Source organism: Pseudophryne corroboree, chromosome 4, assembly GCF_028390025.1.
Source record: "Pseudophryne corroboree isolate aPseCor3 chromosome 4, aPseCor3.hap2, whole genome shotgun sequence".
NCBI classification, from domain to species: Eukaryota; Metazoa; Chordata; class Amphibia; order Anura; family Myobatrachidae; genus Pseudophryne; species Pseudophryne corroboree.
Window position 1 is genome coordinate 714,798,324 of NC_086447.1, and position 21,601 is coordinate 714,819,924.

At 45.4% G+C, this 21,601-nt stretch overlaps 1 protein-coding gene across 6 annotated transcripts in view; it reads right to left on the bottom strand.

Moving 5' to 3' along the window:
* The window catches only part of LOC134910212 (interferon-induced, double-stranded RNA-activated protein kinase-like), a 354,989-nt gene that overhangs the window by 97,187 nt on the left and 236,201 nt on the right, over positions 1 to 21,601 (bottom strand). For 5 of the 6 annotated variants that reach the window (XM_063917987.1, XM_063917992.1, XM_063917986.1 and 2 more), the window contains exon 19: positions 15,007 to 15,102. In XM_063917987.1, the coding sequence (XP_063774057.1) occupies positions 15,007 to 15,102 (96 nt within the window). Of the gene's footprint in view, positions 1 to 1,918; positions 3,679 to 3,765; positions 3,829 to 15,006; positions 15,103 to 21,601 lie in introns of those variants that run through there. The other variant, XM_063917989.1, reaches the window with a different exon arrangement.

Below are 21,601 nucleotides of genomic sequence, written 5' to 3' on the forward strand. Positions count from 1 at the left end.
GCCACCAGGTCCGAAAGACCGACCCCAAATAATTCCTCTCCTTTATATGGCAATACTTCCATATGCCTTTTGGAATCCGCATCACCTGACCACTGTCGCGTCCATAAACTTCTTCTGGCAGATATGGACATCGCGCTTACTCTTGATGCTAGAGTACAAATATCTCTCTGAGCATCTCGCATATAAAGAAAAGCATCCTTTAATTGCTCTAGAGTCAATAAAATACTGTCCCTATCCAGGGTATCAATATTTTCAGTCAGAGAATCCAACCACACTACCCCAGCACTGCACATCCAGGCTGAGGCTATTGCCGGTCGCAGTATAACACCAGTATGTGTGTATATACTCTTCAGTGTAGTTTCCAGCCTCCTATCTGCTGGATCCTTGAGGGCGGCCGTATCAGGAGACGGCAACGCCACTTGCTTTGATAAACGTGTGAGCGCCTTATCCACCCTAGGGGGTGTTTCCCAGCGCGCCCTAACCTCTGGTGGGAAAGGGTATAATGCCAATAACTTCTTGGAAATTAGCAGTTTTCTATCTGGGTTAACCCACGCTTCGTCACACACGTCATTCAATTCCTCTGATTCTGGAAAAGCTACAGGTAGTTTTTTCACCCCCCACATAATACCCCTTTTTGAGGTGCCTCCTTCATTGCCGTGATCATATAACGTGTGGCCCTATTGGAAAATACGTTTGTTTCTTCACCGTCGACACTAGATTCATCTGTGTCGGTACCCGTGTCGACTGACTGAGGTAAGGGACGTTTTACAGCCCCTGACGGTGTCTGAGACGCCTGAGCCGGTACTAACTGGTTTTCCGGCCGTCTCATTTCGTCAACTGACTTTTGTAATGTGCTAACATTATCACGTAATTCCATAACTAAAGCCATCCATTCCGGTGTCGACTCCCTAGGGGGTGACATCACCATTACCGGCAATTGCTCTGCCTCCACACCAACATCGTCCTCATACATGTCGACACACACGTACCGACACACAGCCACACAGGGAATGCTCTAATCGAAGACAGGACCCTCTTAGCCCTTTGGGGAGACAGAGGGAGAGTTTGCCAGCACACACCAAAAACGCTATAAATGTATATAAACAACCCTAGAAGGTGTTGTTTTTGATATAAGCGCTTTTAATATATCAATATCGCCAAATTATGCCCCCCTTCTCTTTGTTACCCTGTTTCTGTAGTGCAGTGCAGGGGAGAGTCCTGGGAGCCTTCCTCACCAGCGGAGCTGAGCAGGAAAATGGCGCTGAGTGCTGAGGAGAATAAGCTCCGCCCCTTTTTCGGCGGGCCTTTCTCCCGGGTTTTAAGAAAACTGGCCTGGGTTAAATACATACATATAGCCTTAATGGCTATATGTGATGTATTTATTTTGCCACTAAAGGTATTTAATATTGCTGCCCAGGGCGCCCCCAGCAGCGCCCTGCACCCTCCGTGACTGAATCAGTGAGACGTGTAGCAACAATGGCGCACAGCTGCAGTGCTGTGCGCTACCTTCATGAAGACTGAGGAGTCTTCTGCCGCCTGCTTTCCGGACCTCCGTCTTCAGCGTCTGTAAGGGGGATCGGCGGCGCGGCTCCGGGACGAACCCCAGGAGGACCTGTGTTCCGACTCCCTCTGGAGCTAAGTGTCCAGTAGCCTAAGACTCCAATCCATCCTGCACGCAGGTGAGTTGGAAATCTCTCCCCTAAGTCCCTCGATGCAGTGATCCTGTTGCCAGCAGGACTCACTGAGATTTAAACCTAAAAAAACTTTGTCTAAGCAGCTCTTTAGGAGAGCCACCTAGATTGCACCCTTCTCGGACGGGCACAAAAACCTAACTGAGGCTTGGAGGAGGGTCATAGGGGGAGGAGCCAGTACGCACCATGTGATCCTAAAAGCTTTATTTAGATGTGCCCTGTCTCCTGCGGAGCCCGCTATTCCCCATGGTCCTGACGGAGTCCCAGCATCCACTAGGACGTTAGAGAAATGTATTTACCGAGTACACCATTACTACCTTCTCTGGCAGAGAGTTCCAAATCCTTATGGTCCTTACTATGAAGAACCCATTCCTACATTGGGTACAACATTTTCTCTCCTCTAACCTCAGAGGGTGATCGCGTGTCCTGTGCAGTGTTCTCTCAATAAACAAATCTCCTGATAGCTCCTTGTAAAGCCCCTTTATATATCTGAAGATATTAATAATGTCTCCTCTTAGACGCCTCTTTCTAGTGTAAACATATTCAGCCTAGTAAGCCTTTCATCATAAGTCAGTGTCTCTAACCCCTTAACCAATTTTGTAGCTCACCTCTGAACTCTTTCGGTGCGGTGCCCAGAACTGTACACAATATTCCAGGTGCGGCTGTACCAATGATTTGTACAGTGGCAGGATTACACTCTCATCCGTTGTCTCAATTCCCTGTTTTATGCACGCTAACACCTTATTTGCCTTCCTTGCTGCACTTAGTCATTGTGTGCTGCTACTAAGCCTATTATCAATGAGCACCCCCAAATCTTTTTCAGCTACCGTTTCCCCTAGTTTTTCCCTATTTAATTTATAGGTTGTATGTTTATATTTTCTCCCAAAGTGCATAACTTTGCATTTTTCTATATTGAACCTCATTCTGAGTTTGTAGACTCAACATCTTTTTCCGAATTAATTACCCTACACAGTTAGTATCATCTGCAATAAGACTCTGAATCGCCAGTAGTTGCATATGCACAGCTAGAAAGCATGTTCAGTGCGACTAATAGCAAAATCCATTACCAATACGGATATACGTGCCACTCTGAATCTGTTTCTAAGACAAAGTACTATTAAATGATAAGAGATCTCTGTACTGATATCCTTGGTTGTATGATACATACTTTCCTGCTTTTGAAAAAGCATTTTAGTGAGACTGTGAAAGCAACAATTATGCAAGCGCAGCCCTGAAGGAGACAAGTAGTGGTCTGCCTGAGAGGCGTGTCATAAAATTATTGGCCAACTGGAAATGAGGAGTCTACTACGGTATGCCGGCGCTGGTATACCGGCAGCGGGGCAAGCGCAAAAGAGCCCCTTGCGGGCTAGCTGCGCTTGCCACGTTGCGGGCACAGTGGCTACGCGCGACACACTATTTATTCTCCCACCAGGGGTGTCGTGGACACCCCAAGAAGGAAAATAGTTGTCGGTATGCCGGCTGTCGGAATTCCGGCGCTGGTATGCTGAGAGCCGGGATCCCGACAGTCAGCATATCAAGTGCCACCCGGAAATGAGCAGGAAGCAGAAACAAAGTTCAGTATATATAAACGATATATACCAATGTCAAAGAACACATAATGTTAATCATGTTTTTCTATTTAGTTATTGCACATAACTAGGTTCCTGTATAGGAAGCAGCTAATGAGCGACATTATGGGATAGTGTATGCAGAACGTAATGTGCACATGGAATTTACTCCAGACCTGAGGGGCACTGAGAGGTTCTCAGCATCTGTTTCCTCACACACCTCTCCATAAAAAGAAATATTACAGATTTAAGATTTTAGATTTGAAAAGTTCCCACATAAGTTAAAAAAAATAAAATAAATTAAAGGCTCAGCATGTTTTCATATCAAGGCTCTTGTTTCTTTGAAAATATATTTGTATGTCATTAGCCGAGGGTCTTTTCTTAGGGTCAGGTGTCAGCATTTTCCTGATCTCGCATTCCTGTAAAGACATAACATTTATAAAAGGTGATTATGGGACGGAAACACATGGGGAAGGAGACGCGGTGAAACATTAGTATGGATATACCTCAATGGGGTTGTCCTCTACAAACGTCTGGGGCAATTCACCTCTCCGGATATTCAGCCATTCCTAACAATAAACGGGAAAATACATGAGGATTGCAAAATTTGCGAATCGCGATCTGGACGATTATTCAATGACTGCACATGTGCAGTGTTCACATTGCGCACGCGTGAGTAAAAATAGAGATAGAAATTGCATACACATCGTGATCGCAATGCAGCCGCTGTTTGACTGACAGGAAGCCGGCATTTCTGGGTGGAAACCTGACGTTTTCTGGGTGTGTCTGAAAAAACGCAGGCGTGCCCAGACGTTTTTAAGGCGGGTCTCTGACGTCAGCGATGACTACTTCCAGCCTCTTGTGTCGCAAGAATTGTGGACAAGCTTGCCTGGCGCAGATAGGAAAAATCTTCGATGTTCCGGTAATTGCGGCAACTATATGATCGCAACAACTGCTTCTTAGCAGAAACTGCAATCCTTACTGAATAAGGTCCTTAGTGTATGAGAATGTTCTAGGTTTGGATTAAGTTAGTTTAATGACATGTTTTAGCAAAAGAATAATCGAACTTTAATAGCCCATCCTTCTGTCTCTTTAGGACCATTTCCTTAATTATCTACAGTATATGTTTTACTTTGTTCTACTAAAATACTGATTATTAGCGCCTTAAATGTGATCAAAGTAAGTGGACATAATGAATGAGAACTGTAAATCTTAATGTGTTCAATAAATTTATGTACTTGTCACATGTAAAAAGTTATAATATATGGATTTATACATTTTTACGGCACAAAAGACAACCCATTGATAGGAATGGCAGCCATCCAAACACTGCCACCACAAGGGATAATCATATTGGGCGTGCCTCTTAAATTCTCTGTGATTATACACTAAATCAGAGACACATCCCTAAATGTCCAGTCCCCACCACTTGAACTATGGGGGTCATTCCGAGTTGTTCGCTCGTTATTTTTTTCTCGCAACGGAGCGATTAGTCGCTAATGCGCATGCGCAATGTCCGCACTGCGACAAGTAAATTTGCTATGCAGTTAGGAATTTTACTCACGACATTACGAGGTTTTTTCTTCGTTCTGGTGATCGGAGTGTGATTGACAGGAAGTGGGTGTTTCTGGGCGGAAACAGGCCGTTTCATGGGAGTGTGTGAAAAAACGCTACCGTTTCTGGGAAAAACGCGGGAGTGGCTGGAGAAACGGAGGAGTGTCTGGGCGAACGCTGGGTGTGTTTGTGACGTGAAACCAGGAACGACAAGCACTGGACTGATCGCAGATGCCGAGTAAGTCTGGAGCTACTCAGAAACTGCTAAGAAGTGTCTATTCGCAATTCTGCTAATCTTTCGTTCGCAATTTTGATATGCTAAGATTCACTCCCAGTAGGCGGCGGCTTAGCGTGTGCAAAGCTGCTAAAAGCAGCTTGCGAGCGAACAACTCGGAATGACCCCCTATGTTAGAGAACCAGAACCTGCAGTACAAGACCATGCCTGGACTATCAGAATCAGCTAAATACTGTGGGCACACCTGCATTTAGGAACACACAGATTCTTCCATGAAAGGAGGCAAAACTTTGCTCCTCTCCAGCCGCTGCCATCTCCATGTTCTAAGCTTGAGAATTCCTGTACAAATGGCCAGACACATCCCAAACAAACCCATTTTGTACATAGGAAATGATCTTTTATGAACAGTAACTGCTAAAGGTAATCAGAGCTTTATTAGACATGACAAGAAAAATACACATAAAGTTTAGCATAGCTCCACACAAATCCAAAATCAACACCAACACATCCTGTTAGGCAGGCTGATTTGCACATATCGTCATGAGTTTTTGGTAACAAAGCAGAGGTTCTATGCTTTAAATGGGTGACTTTAAGAGCTATTATGTGAGCACCAGAACTTCTGTGGGGGTACTCAGTAGTATGCAGTACAGACACTTTTTCTTGGTCTAATTTTTTAATTCTTAGAACCAGTTCCAAAACCAGGAAGAAATCTGTGAAATCATTACAGAAATGATTATAACAGGTATCTGCGCATATATCCAGAGTAAGGAGGCTACTATAAATCTTCTATCAACTTGTAACTTTAAGGGAGTATCGGCCACTTTCCTTATCGAAAAAAATAGTAATTCGGACACCTTGGAAGTTAAAAGTAACTCCCCTGCACATAACACTTGGGGGGTCATTCCGAGTTGATTGCTCGCTAGCTGTTTTTAGCAGCCATGCAATCGCATAGTCGCCGCCCACAGGGGAGTGTATTTACGCTTTGCAAGTGTGTGAACACCTGTGCAGCCGAGCGCTGCAAAAACATTTTGTGCAGTTTCTGAGTAGGTCTGAACTTACTCAGCCCTTGCGATCACTTCAGCCTTTCTGGTCCCGGAATTGACGTCAGACACCCGCCCTGCAAACGCTTGGACACGCCTGCGTTTTTCCAAACACTCCCTGAAAACAGTCAGTTGACACCCATAAACGCCTTCTTCCTGTCAATCTCCTTGCGATCGCCCGTGCGAATGTATTCTTCGTTAAATCCATCGCACAGCAATGATCCGCTCTGTACCAGTACGACGCGCCTGCGCATTGCAGTGCATAGGCATGCGCAGTAGTGACCTGATCGCTGCGCTGCGAAAAACGTCAGGGTGCGATCAGGTCGGAATGATCCCCTTAAACTGCTAATTGCATTTCAAAGTAAAATAAAAGTGTAATTATTTTGTGATCTTTGTATATTCACCATAAGGCTGCAGAGTGAGTTGTATGGGCATAGCTATAATGGGTGCCATTGCTATAGGGCCCAGAGACTTAGGCGTCCCACCTCTGGGGTCTGACTAAACTGCACCCAAGTCATAACGTTGTCTACCAGGTTCCCGGAAATGCCCACTAAGCACTGTGTGGCATGCTGTGAACTGAGGGCACTGTGTTGGAGTGTGTACCGGCAGCAGTACAATAAGGAATATTGTTAACTTTGGCCACTACAATGTGACATAATACGTACTTGGGGCACTGTGTGGTACAATGTGAACTAGGGCATTACTATGGGGTATAACATTAACTAGGGCACTACTATAGTGCATAGGGGCAGATTGGCCATAGGGCTCACCAGGAAGATTCCTGGTAGGCTGATATGCCTGTGGGGCTTGTTTTGTGTGTTGTCATGTGGCCCCACCCCCACATGACAGGCAGCCCACAGCACTCAGTACACTGCATCCAGTGATGCTGCCAAGGCTGCGCGATATGTTAAACCTCATGTACTGCCCATGTCAGGCCACTTTTACATAATTTTACAGGGCTACTTAAGTTTCCAATCTTCCCCTGTTCTCAGACACAACTGCAGAAAAAGACGCAAGGGAGGCCGCAATTGTGTACTATCAGGCCCTACGATGAGGGATCCCGCTCCCCTAAACAGGCCTCACACCCATTAGGGCTGCTTCCATAAATTTCCTGGGCTGGTTTTCCATCCCAATCCGCCCCTGATGGAGCATAAAATGAACTGCTGTGGTGCAAGGAGTCTCTATAGAAGGGGGAAGGGGCCCCTTCAAAATATTGCTGTGGGGCCCACAAAGTTCTGTCTACGCCTCTGGTGAGTTGTTTTACTAAATGGGCAATAGGGCATATACACTGAGGCAGCCAGGACAGATGGCACACAAAGAGAAACACCTTACTAATGGAGCCTGAGCAAAAGAGAGGCTAGAGGAGCTAACATTAATATTGCCCAGGTCCTAAAGCAGGCATGTCAGACTCAAAATCCCAATTTTTGTGGACCACACAAGGTTTAAGTCTTGACTGGGCCGCAAGAAGAAGAAAAAGTCTTACATTCAATTTTAAAAGATTACAAAAACCAACAATAAAATAATAGGATTTTAATTACCTACCGGTAAACCCTTTTCTCGTAGGATGCTGGGCGCCCGCCCAACGTTTCGTTTTCCTGCAGAGGTTATTTGGTTCAGTACAACTTTGTTCTTGGTTAAATACTGCATTGTTAGTTGGTAAGTAATGTTTCAGCGGTTGCTGAGTTTCAGGCTAGTTAGCTTGGTTTGCTTGGTATGTGTGAGCTGATATGAATCTCGCCACTATATGTGTATAATCCTTCTCTCGAAGATGTCCGTCTCCTCGGGCACAGTTTCTAGACTGAGTCTAGTAGGAGGGGCATAGAGGGAGGAGCCAACCCACACTCTTAAACTCTTAAAGTGCCAATGGCTCCTGGTGAACCCGTCTATACCCCATGGTACTAAAGTGGACTCCAGCATCCTCTACAGAGTACGAGAAAAGGATTTACCGGTAGGTAATTAAAATCCTATTTTCTTCCTGATACTTGGCATCTCTTATTTCTCTTACGTCCTAGAGGATGCTGGGATCCACTTTAGTACCATGGGGATGTAACAAAGCTCCCAGAACGGGAGGGAGAGCGCGGAGGCTCATGCAGAACTGCTTGACTAAACTGTAGGTCTGCAGAGGCCAAAGTATCGAACTTGTAAAACTTAGCAAACGTTTTCGACCCAGACCAAGTAGCCACTCGGCAAAGCTGCAAAGCAGAGACTCCCCTGGCAGCCGCCCAGGAAGAGCCCATCTTACGAGTAGAGTGGGCCTTAACAGATTTCGGACACGGCAATCCTGCCGTAGAATATGTATGCTAGATAGTGAACCTGATCCAGCGAGAAATTGTCTGCTTAGAAGCAGGACACCCCATTTTCTTGGGGTCATACAGCACAAATAGAGAGTCCGATTTTCTGGGATGAGCCGTCCTCTTCACATAGATCTTCAAAGCCCTCGCAACATCCAAGGACTTTGATGTAATTGAGGAGTCAGTAGCCACTGGCACAATAGGTTGGTTGATATGGAAAGCCGACACAACCTTTGGAAGGAACTGCTGACGCGTCCTGAGCTCCTCTATCTTCATGGAAGATTAAGTAGGGGCTGTTACAGGACAAAGCCCCCAATTCCGACACTCGTTGAGCCGAGGCCAAAGCCAAGGACAACAAAGTGACAGCCTTCCATGTGAGAAACTTGGCCTCAGCCTCCTGTAAAGGCTCCAACCAATCCTATTGCAGGAAATGCAATACCACGTTAAGATCCCAGGGTGCCGTCGACGCCACAAAGGGAGGCTGGATGTGCAGAACCCCTTTCAAAAAGGTCTGAACCTCATGGAGGTCAGGCAATTGTTTCTGGAAGAAAATGGACAAAGCCAAAATTTGGACCTTTATGGATCCCAAACGCAGGCTCATATCCACACCTGCTTGCAGGAAAAGGAGAAACCGTCCAAGTTGAAACTCCACCGTAGGAAATTTCTTGGATTCACACCAAGACACATTTTTTCCAAATACGATGGTAATGTTTAGACATTACTCCTTTCCTAGCCTGTATCAGGGTAGGAATAACCTTGCTCGGAATACCCTTTTGGGCTAAGATCTGGCTTTCAACCGCCATGCTGTCAAACGTAGTCGCGGTAAGTCTTGATAAGCGAATGGCCCCTGTTGCAGAAGGTTCTCGCGAAGAGGAAGGGGCCTCATATCCTCCAGCAGTAAGTCCAGAAGATCCGCTTACCAAGCTCGCCTTGGCCAGTCCGGAGCAATGAGAATTGCCTGAAATCTTGTTCTCTTTATGAGTTTTAGAATTCTTGGAATGAGTGGAAGTGGAGAGAACACATATACACTGACTTGAATACCCACGGAGTTACTAGGGCATCCACTGCCACTGCTTGTGGGTCTCTCGACCTGGAACAGTACCTCCGAAGTTTCTTGTTGAGACGTGAGGCCATCATGTCTATGTGAGGCACGCCCCAACGACTGGTCACGTCTGTGAATACTTCCAGATGGAGGCCCCATTCTCCTGGATGGAGACCGTGTCTGCTGAGGAAGTCCGCTTCCCAGTTGTCCACTCCTGGAAGGAAGATCGCTGACAGCGCAAACGTGTGCCTTTCCGCCCAGAGGAGGATTCTTGTCACCTCTGACATTGCAGCTCTGCTTTTTGTTCCTCCCTGTCGGTTTATGTAGGCCACCGCCGTTACATTGTCCAACTGTACTTGAATGGCCCGATCTTGTATAAGATGTGCCGCATGGAGAAGACCATTGTTCACGGCTCTGAGTGAATGTTTATTTGAAGAATGGCTTCCAGGTTTGACCATCTTCCTTGGAAGGTTTCCCCCTGGGTGACCGCTCCCCAACCTCTGAGACTTGCATCCGTGGTTAAAAGGATCCAGTTCTGAATTACGAACCTGCGGCCCTCCAGAAGGTGAGCCATCTGCAGCCACCAGAGGAGCGAAATCCTTGCCTTCGGTGAGAGACGTATCCTCTTGTGCATGTGCAGATGAGATCCCAACCATTTGTCTAGGAGATCCAGTTGGAAGGGTCGAGCATGGAATCTTCCGTATGGTAGAGCCTTGTAGGAGGCAACCATCTTTCCCAGAAGGCGACTGCACTGGTGAACCGATACCCGGGCAGGCTTCAAGACATCCCGGACCATTGATTGTATCACCAACGCTTTCTCCACCGGTAGCAACACCCTCTGCACTTCCGTGTTGAGGATCATTCCCAGGAAAGACAATCTCCTTGTCGGTTCCAAGTGTGACTTTGGAAGGTTCAGGATCCAACCATGATCACTGAGCAGTCGAGTCATGAGTGCAATGGACTGCAACAACTTCTCCCTGGACACTGCCTTTATCAGCAGATCGTCCAGGTATGGAATTATGTTCACTCCCTGTCTTCGTAGGAGAACCATCATCTCTGCCATCACTTTGGTGAACACCCTTGGTGCCGTGGAGAGGCCGAATGGCAGTGCATGGAACTGATAGTGACAGTCTAACAGTGCGAATCGGAGATAAGTCTGATGCAGTGGCCAAATTGGAATGTGGAGTTATGCATCCTTGATATCCAGGGATACCAGGAACTCCCCCCTCCTCCAGAACTGTGATCACCGCTCTCAAAGACTCCATTTTGAATTTGAACTCCCTCAGATAGGGGTTCAACACTTTCAAATTCAAAATCGCCCTGACCGAACCATCCGGTTTCGGAACCACGAAAAGGTTTGAATAGTAACCCTTGTTTTGCATCTGAGGTGGAACTATGACAATGACCTTTGACTTCTCCAATTTTAGGATTGCTTCCTATAGGACAGCCCTGTCTGCCAGTAAAGCTGGTAAGCCTGATTTGAAGAATCAGTGAGGCGGGAGTTCTTGAAACTCCAGCCTGTATCCCTGGGACACAATATCCTGCAACCAGGGGTCCGGGCCGGATGACACTCACACGTGGCTGAACCGTCTGAGCCTCGCCCCCACCAGCCCTTCCTCCAGGCCATGCGGTCCACCGTCATGCTGAGGATTTTGATGTTCCAGAAGCAGGCTTCTGGTCTTGGGATCCTGCAGTAGCAGGTTTTTTTGATTTTGCACGACCTCCTCTAAAGAAGGTGTTAGAAGGTTTGCCCTTTTTTGTTTTTGCTGTCCGAAAGGACTGTGATGGCAATAAAGAAAAAGGTTTCTTCGTAGCAGGTGCAGCTGAGGGAAGAAAAGGTGACTTACCCGCAGTTGCCGTGGAAATCCACGCATCCAACGCTTCCCCAAATAGAGCCTGACCTGTGTATGGTAGGTTCTCCACACCTCTCCTGGATTCCACGTCGGCAGACCATTGGCATAGCCAGAGTCCTCTGTGAGCCGGGGCAGACATGGAAGATATCCCTGAACCCAGGTCTTTCATGGATTCGACCATAAATCCTGCAGAATCCTGTATGTTACGTAGAAACAATTCAACGTCACTTTTATCCATTGAATCCAATTCCTCTAGCAACGTGCCTGACCACTTTACTATAGCTTTAGAGATCCATGCACAGGCAATAGTAGTTTGCAATATCGCCCCTGAAGCCATGTATATGGATTTGAGCGTAGTGTCAATTTTGCGATCAGCCGGTTCTTTTAACGCGGTAGATCCCGGGACAGGTAAAAACCACCTTCTTTGATAGTCTGGAAACAGATGCGTCAACTATGGGTGGGTTTTCCCATTTTTTTCTATCCTTCTCAGGAAAGGGAAAAGCAACTAGAACCTTTCTGGGGATCTGGAATTTTTTCTCTGGGTTTTCCCAGGATTTTTCAAATATAGCGTTTAATTCTTTAGACGCAGGGAAGGTTAGCAAGGCTCTTTTATTATCCGTGAAGTAAGCCTCCTCAACCTGTTCAGGTGTTGCGTCAGTAATATTCAACACATCTCTAATGGCTTCAATCATCAACTGCACCCCTTTTGCAAGGGATGCCGCTCCCCTCAGCACATCCCCCTCACCGCCTGCCGTGTCAGAATTGGTATCCGTGTCACCTTGCATAATCTTGGCAAGAGCACGTTTTTGAGAGTGTATGCCAGGGGGCCCTGGAGGAACAGAACTGGACCATACAGCCATAGAGTTTTGTAAAACCTGATTTGCTGTCTCAGTTTGCGCTACCCTAGTAGAAATCTGAGAGAGCATACCCTCAAGAGAGGCTAACCACTCAGGCTCCTTAGCAGGAATCTGTGCTAAACCAGTGCAATCCTGATTACATGGAATGGGGTCATCCTGAGAGGACATATCCTCTGCAGGATAGGACACCGAGGCCCTCATTCTGAGTTGTTCGCTCGCTAGCTGTTTTTAGCAGCAGTGCAAACGCTAAGCTGCCGCCCACTGGGAGTGTATCTTAGCTTAGCAGAAGTGCGAACGAAGGGATCACAGCGCTGCTACAAAAAAAGATTGTACAGTTTCATAGTAGCTGCAGACCTACTCCTACCTTGCGAACACTTCAGACTATTTAGTTCCTGTTTTGACGTCACAAACACGCCCTGTGTTCGGCCAGCCACTCCCCCGTTTCCCCAGCCACTCCTGCGTTTTTATCTGGCACACCTGCGTTTTTCAGCACACTCCCTGAAAACGGTCAGTTACCACCTAGAAACACCCACTTCCTGTCAATCACTCAACGATCAGCAGTGCGACTGAAGAGCGTCGCTAGAGCTTGTGTAAAACTGCACCGGCTTTTGTGAAATACATCGCGCGTGCGCAGTGCGCACCATACGCATGCGCAGAAGTGCCGATTTTTAGCCTGAACGCTGCGCTGCGAACAACGGCAGCTAGCTATCAACTCGGAATGACCCCCAGAGTCCCTAGACATGGCCAGTTGGAGACAACAAACACTCCACACACACACACACACACACACACACACACGGAAAAGGCAGACAGAGTTTCCCCTCAAGAATTCCACAGAGATTGGAGCCAACCCACACACGGCGCTTTTTAGATATAGGAAAACCACTATCCAGTGCTTACTGTGCACCTTAATAGGTTATACAGAATATACACCGCCCCCCCGAGCTCCCCCCCCCCCCCCCCTTCTACAACCCCCTGGTACCGTATGAGATAGCTGGAGTTGATGAGGAGGAACAGCTCTCCCTGGCAGCGTCTCTGCATGCAGGAAAAATGGCGCTGAACGCTGCTGGGTCCGCTCTGAGGAGAAGCTCCACCCCCCTTCCTTGGCGCTGCTTCCCGCTCTCTTGTTCTTTATACTGGCCTGAGGAATATCTGCTGGCAGTGATCTGGGGTCCCTGACAGATTTCTAACCAGTGTAGGGTGTAGGCGCTGACTCAGGGCGCCCCTCACAGCGCTGCACAATGTACCGCTGAGCCCCGGAGCACAGTTAGTACTGCGCTCCTACCCTGTTGCCGCCATCTTCACACCGACTCCCCACTTGCCAGGGGACCGGTGACTCACTCGCCACTGAAGTCTTCTGGCGCTGTAAGAGGGTGCTGCGGGGGTGAGCGATCACCTGTGGCGGCGAACGTTCATTCCCCTCAGGAGTTCAGTGTCCTATCAGCGGAGATAGTGGCTCAGACCCCTTAGGGCAGACACTACTCCCCCCCTTAGTCCCACAAAGCAGGGAAACTGTTGCCAGCAGCCTCCCTGTGCCTAAACTCTATTAAAATAAAAAAAACAGAGAAACTCCTATGGAGCTCCCCTAGCTGTGACCGGCTCCTACGGGCACATTTTCTAAACTGAGTCTGGTAGGAGGGGCATAGAGGGAGGAGCCAGCCCCACTCTCAAACTCTTAAAGTGCCAATGGCTCCTGGTGGACCCGTCTATACCCCATGGTACTAAAGTGGACCCCAGCATCCTCTAGGACGTAAGAGAAAACAACTTTAATAGTGCGAGCTGGGTTATTCCCCTTCATATATTACTGTGCGGACCCCTCTCCTGTATAATACATGTCAGTGTGAGTTATTAAAAGGTGTCACTTCCAGCCCCTCCTCTCTCCCTCCAGGTGCCCTCTGGTATCCCCTCTTGTTCCTTATGTTCCCTCCAGCCACAAGCCCTCTGTGCCTCCTGTACCTGCGATTCCAATTTACTTTCTTCATTGAGAGACATTTTTCCATCCAAATTCCAGAAGAATCCTGCTGCAATAAGGGCAGCTGGGTACACAGGGCAGTCGGGCACACACACATACAGGGCATGATGGCTTCAGTGCTAATGGCGCTGAGCAGATGGGATGTGACGGAGCAGAGCTTTGCAAAGCTGGGCATGTGCAGCAGCTCCCGCCATGGACATTTCCCCATCTCTATCACTATCTTCTTGCACATGTGCAGATCACGACCATTGTGGCAACAGCAACTCATCCGGTGGTGGCGGGCAGAATTCCATTGCTTTTAAAAAGTAAACTTGGGCTGCAAAAGTATGCATTGTGGGCGCGGCCCGTCTGTCCTAAAGCAAGAGGCGTTCGGAACCAGAAATGTTATATATTCTTAATGTCTTAAACTAGTAATTTGAGACGCTTTACCGAAGTCATGTTCTCCGCTTGACTTCACTGCAAAACCAGAATCTGAGCATGGGGAAATACTGGGGGATATTTCTGTAAATGATTATCCCATAGCAATTACGCATATCTATTCAATTGGTAAAATGCATTAGGAAAATATACATAAGGGGCAATCCTGTTTCCCGCCAAGGGTGCAAGTTGCCGTTGCAGTGTTGTGTTATTGCCAACAACGCCACCTCAAATACACTCCTTGAGGCACCTTCTCGTGGGTAATTGGATTCCATAAAAAATTTTTTGCCAGCGCACCAATATGAACATTTAGCCCTTTTGCTGTTGATACAAGTGAGCCAGTAATTTGCAGGTTTCCAAGCGGAGATGGGGGACATTTGATAGTAATGGGCAGCAACAATATTCACATGAATGTAAATAACAGAACAATGCAACAGTGCATAATGAAGTGTGGCTGTAAAAAGAATCACAAATTCTGGCACTCACTGTACGGTCGTGTCCACTGCCAAATATCCACAGAAGTTCGAGTAATATTAATCCTAAAGCATAAATGTCAACTTCAGCTTCATATATTTCTTCTTTCTGGTAAAAAAAAACCAAAACAGTTAAATAAAATTAGTAGGCACACACATGTTGAACTGCTAGCATAGGCAACACATCAGACAGAAAACAACTTGATGCATATTTTCCTTTACATCAATAGTTCGGTAAAAAAAAATAATCTGCTATCACATTGAGGGCTCTATACGCACCTGTCCAGCGACGTGCGGCAGTATCTGCCTCCTTGGCAGTGTCCTCTTCTGGACTGTAGGCTGCCTAGCACTGCTGGCGAAGGGTTAATGTGTAGTGCACATGGACTGCAAACATTTGTGCATGTGCATAGCTAGTTAGCCCGATGGGGATAGAGAAGGTATAGGTAACGCCACATCAAGATGGGGTTATCTAGCGGAAATAAGCTAGGCTTTTTGCCAGAAATTAGTGTCAGAGATGCTTGATACATTCTTGTTTGTCCTTCAAGTACATTCTGGACAAGTTACTCACTTACCTAGGGAATAGGTAGTTTGCCGATTTACATGCTGTCAACATAAATATGTCAACAGCATATCAACGATACCATACCTACTGTATGTCCAGAAGATTTCTAGTGGTTCTTAAACTCAATTAAGTATCTGGAAGCTCTGTCTGCTCTTAAATGGTTCCTCTTTTCTGAATGAACTTACATGAGTCACATAAATCAGATAGCTGGTTTACATCTTTAAAAATGTCTTTATTTCAAATCTTTAAACATTTATTAATTTTAATGCTTAATATCTTATCTGTAATTTGGTAACGACTGTATATGATGCACCGGGTACATATTTGAAAACTAGGTGATGCTCAATGTAATTATGGTGCCCATACACTAGGACGATATTGACGCATCGGGCCAACGTATCGTGAGTAAGTGGACCACACTGACTAAGTGGTCACCTTACGATTACGATCTGATGCGCGCTTCCGGGGCTCGTAAGTAGGGTTTTCAGATCTTACCTGCAGCATGTAAGATATGGCTCGGTCACTTACGATGAGAAGTCTTAGGGCCAGATGCATCATCGCTTGGAAAGTGATAAAATGGAGAGTGAAAATGCACCAGCCAATCAGCTCCTGCCATTTTTCAAACACAGCCTGTGACATGGCAGTTAGGAGCGGATTGGCTGGTACTTTTTCACTCTCCATTTTATCACTTTCCAAGCGATGATGCATCTAGCCGTTAATGTTAGATCTCCTGCGATCTATCATTAGCACATCGTGAGCGAGGTGACCTGGACTCACGATATTGAGACGGAGCGCATGCGATACCTCATCCTAGTGTATGGGGGCCATTATTTTTACTATTATTTTAAGTAAATTAAGAATGTAGTTTTAGATTTTTAATGGCTTAATGTTCCCGAGTGCAGCTCTAGGTTACTGCACATCAGTCAGTCATGTAAGATGCTACTCCGTTTTTTTCAGCTAGCAACACACAGACAATAACAGCTTCTATTTTCTGCAATGTGCCCTGGACATTTTCAATGGAGCTCCCGGACACTGGATCTGAATTGGGTTGCTAGGAAAAACTCATTGACTAACGTCAATGAGGATTCCCTGTATGGTGTCCATGTATTTTTAGGGGAGATGAAATCATTAATTCCCCTAATTTGCACCTTGTTTAAAAACAGTAGTTTAATATAGTGAATGCGAGCTGGAATAATAGCTGACATTAGGGGATGCGGTCAAGATCCGCCGGACGAAATTCCGGCGGTCAGGATACCGACACCGGAATCCCGACCAGCACAATCCCGACATATACACGACACCCACAGAGGGAAAATAAATTAGTGTGCCGAGCTTAACGAGGCACCGTGCCCGCAAGGGGCTGCGTTGCGCTCATCTCCCTGTCGGGATTGTGCCGGTCGGGATTCCGACCGCCGGGATTTTGTACTGATCCCGACATTAGCCCATTACAGGTTGAGTATCCCTTATCCAAAATGCTTGGGACCAGACGTATTTTGGATATGGGATTTTTCCGTATTTTGGAATAATTGCATACCATAATGAGATATCATGGTGATGGGACCTAAATCTAAGTACAGAATGCATTTATGTTACATATACACCTTATACACACAGCCTGAAGGCAATTTTAGTCAATATTTTTTATAACTTTGTGCATTAAGCAAAGTGTGTGTACATTCACACAATTCTTTTGTTTCATATACACCTTATACACACAGTCTGAAGGTCATTTAATACAATATTTTTAATAGCTTTGTGTATTAAACAAAGTTTGTGTACATCGAGCCATCAGAAAACAAAGGTTTCACCATCTCACTCTCATTCAAAAAAGTCTGTATTTCGGAATATTTGGATATGGGATACTCAACCTGTATTAGAAGTGATGTTAATATACGGTAATATATATATAATATGTTAATATATCGAGGTGCGGGAGTGACCTAGCTCAGGCCTTCTTGCACCCAACTGGCTCCTATTATGTATGTTTTAGTAAGAGGAAAGTAACATTTTTTCACTTACTTCAAAATGTAAAACATTTACTCATGCAAATACATTTTTATCCCTTGCTCCCACACATCATGGGTGCTAACAAAAGCTAAAAAGTACTTGGTAGACTATGAATATTATGAAAACTATAATGAATATTATACCTGGTGAAACTAACGTATCCATTTCCCTTCAGAGGCTGCTGAAAAGCACTAACAAGGAGCCTGAGAGAACTATCAAGGTCTGTAAAAGTAAATCTGCATGTAGCTTTCAACATCCACAGAGTAAAGACACCAACAATTTTTGATTGATATAAAAACTAGAGACTACCTTCAGTAGGAAGGATAGACATGTACAAAAATGTCCTATTCCTCCCAAAACATAAGGAAAGAGGGCTGAGGGAACAGGGATGCACTCAAATAACCTCCTAGCTGAAGCAACGGCAGGAGTAAAGCCCCCTTCCAGACAGTATCACCAGTCAGTGTACTATTGCAGCTGCCTGCTGCTTGTCTGGGCCTGTACAGCAGGCAGAGGATGATGCTATCTGTTCCAATCACAGCAGCCAGGCAGGATATTTACTGTTTCTCTGCGCCATACACTTGTATATAATGCGCAATCATTGGGTGGGCAACTGCTTCCAGGTGAGGGAAATCAGGGGAGCCAATGGAAGAAAAATAATAGAAGTCCCTTGTATGACCCTTAAAACAATATTGAGGTACTAATCAGTAACATAAGAACAAAAAGGTAGATAAAAATGGCCTGTATCTAGAGGGAAAAAATTACTTTGTGGAAATAATGTAAACATGAAATAAACAGAGTGCGAAGACAGCTGCACCTTAAACAGATTGAAGGCCAACTCTTTTCAATACTCTCTGAAGTAGAGGATAGAAAATGAATACACAAAAAACCCAGGCACATTCCATGTAATAGATGCGAACAGAGGCTTCCATGCACTCAACTTTGCATCAATCACCATACTGGTAATGCCAGCTTCTGCAGGCTGGGAAGAAAGGATGCCATGACTGGTCGACCGAAAACTCAACAGGATTGGTGTACCAGGACTGTCCGGGAACTAATTAGCTCCTGAACCATGACCCCTACAGCCCAAACTTCCATGGAGGTACATGAACTGAATTTAACTATGAGACAAACAGCATTCACTGGCCCTGATACCATAATGACCTGGTAATTTAAATATTATGTCACCATGTCTATATCTGGCGGTCCCCAAATGTCTAACAGATCACTAAATACATTGGAGGTGAAGTAATCACTTTTTTGATCTAGACTTTGGCATGTCAGGAAGTCCACATCCTTAATGAAGAATGCAAAATGCTTTCTTAATTGTTCATCTGTACATCAATTTTCTAACCCTAACGAAGTTTTATCCAGTTGGTCAGGAGCAGGTAAATGGTCTTGAGCTTCAGGATGTTGGCAAGAAGAATTGGCACCTGAGGTGATGGTAATTAAACAACCTTACTACCCCCTAGGCCTGTGTTGGTCACTCAAACGTTGCTGGCTACAGTCTGTTTTTGCCTTTGCTTTATTGCTACTCCAGCTAGCTTTTGACTACTCTGTTGTTTATTCCCTTTATCTCAGAATGTTTATGATTACTCTGTCTCCAACTACTCTGAACCACAGAGTTTACCGACTACTCTTTGGGCCTTAGTCAGTTTTGTTAGCAAACAAAAAAGCACACTAATGGGCAAAACCATGTTGCACTGCAGGTGGAGTATATGTAACGCTCAGAGAGAGAGTTGGATTTGGGTGAGTTATATTGTTTCTGTGCAGGGCAAATACTGGCTGTTTTATTTTTAAACTGCAAGTTAGATGTCAGTTTAAACACACCCCACCCAAATCTACGGCCAGATGCATCATCTCTTGGAAAGTGATAAAATGGAGAGTGAAAAAGTTTCAGCCAATCAGCTCCTAACTGCCATTTTTCAAACACAGCCTGTGACATTGCAGTGAGGACCTGATTGGCTGGTACTTTTTCACTCACCATTTTATCACTTTCCAAGCGATATGCATCTCTCTGTTCATTTTACATCTGCCCCATCTGCAGTGCAACATGGTTCTACCCATTTGTGTGCTTTTTTTGGTTTGCTAACAAACCTGAATAAGGCCCTTTCTTATTACCATTCCTAAACCTTGCTAGTTTACAATTTGGCTCCTTAGTCCCCTGCCCTGGCCATTGGTTTGTTTCAGTTGGTTGTTTCACACTTGTCTAAGATCTCGGCTTTGTTTAGGACTATCTGTTGTGTTGTTGTTTAGCATCACTGCCAGCACTCGTACAGCAGCATATTCTGCTTAGCTGCATGTGGAGTTATTGTCAAAAGTTTGGACACACCTTCTCATTCAATGGTTTTTATTTATTTTAATTATTTTAGATTAATACTGAAGACAGCAAAACTATGAAAGAACACATGGAATTAGGTTGTCAACAAAAAAGCGTGCCTTGTCAAGAGTAAGTGTTGTAATCCATATTATGGCACGAACCACTCAACTCAGCAAAGAGAAACGACAGTCCATCATTACTTTAAGACATGATCAGTTGATACGGAAAATTTCAAGAGCTTTGAATGTATCCTCAAGTGCAGTTGCAAAAACCATTAAACACTATGATGAAACTGGCTCTCATGAGGAGCGCCCCAGGAAAGAAAGTAACCTCTGCTGCAGAGGATAAGTTCATTAGAGTTACCAGCCTCAGAAACCACTACTTAACAGCACCTCAGATTAGAGCCCACATAAATTCTTCAGAGTTCAAGTAGCAGACAAATCTCAACATCAACTGTTTAGAGGAGACTGTGAATCAGACCTTCGTGATCGAATTACTGCCAAGAAGCCACTACTGAAGATGAACAAGAAGAAGAAGAAGAAGAAGAGAATTGTTTGGGCCAAGAAACACAAGGAATGGACATTAGACCAGTAGAAATCTGTACTTTGGTCTGATGAGTCCAAATTTGAGATTTTTGGTTCCAACCGCTGTGTCTTTGTGAGACGCAGAGAAGGTGAGCGGATGGTTTCTGCATGTGTGGTTCCCACTGTGAAGTATGGAGGAGGAGGTGTGATGGTATTGGAGTGCTTTGCTGGTGACACTGTTGGTGGTTTATTCAAAATTCAAGACACACTTAACCAACATGGCTACCACAGCATTCTGCAGCGCCATGCCATCTCATCTGGTTTGCGCTTACTGGGACCATCATTTGTTTTTCAACAAAACAATGACCCCAAACACACCTCCAGGCTATGTAAGGGCTACTTGACCAAGAAGGAAAGTGATGGAGTCCTGTGTCAGATGACCTGGCCTCCACAATCACCCGACCTAAACCCAATTGAGATGGTTTGGGATGAGTTGGACCGCAGAGTAAAGTAAAAGCAGCCAACAAGTGCTCAGCACCTCTGAGAACCCCTACAAGACTGTTAGAAAACCATTCCAGGAGACTACCTCATGAAGCTGATTGAGAGAATGCCAAGAGTGTGCAAAGCTGTTATCAAAGCAAAAGGGGGCTACTTTGAGGAATCTAAAACAGAAAACATATTTTGATTTAACACTTTTTTGTTTACAACATAATTCCATATGTGTTCTTTCATAGTTTTGATGTCTTCAGTATTAATCTACAATGTACAAAATAATAAAAATAAATAAAATCCATTGAATGAGAAGGTGTGTCCACACTTTTGACTGGCACTATATATATTTATTTTGGACAGTTTCATCTTGTTGTACACTTGTACTACCCACATTATGTACTTGAGACAACAAAGTACTACTATGGGAAAATAGTCTGTCAATGGCGTATCTATAATGGGTAAAGTGTGCATGGTGTAAGTATAAGGTGGTGTCTCGCTGGCCATAGATTGCTGCAGAGTGCAGAGACACAGACCTTATACTTACAGACGGCATCCCGGCGGCAGCTGCGGATAATACAAATTGCCAGACAGCACTGTGGAGCGTGATCTTCCGCTGAGGAGTAAGAACTAAGGACTACATCATTAATACTAACAACAACCACTTACTTGTGGAGAGGACAAAAGTAAAGCTGGCTGGTCTGTGTTA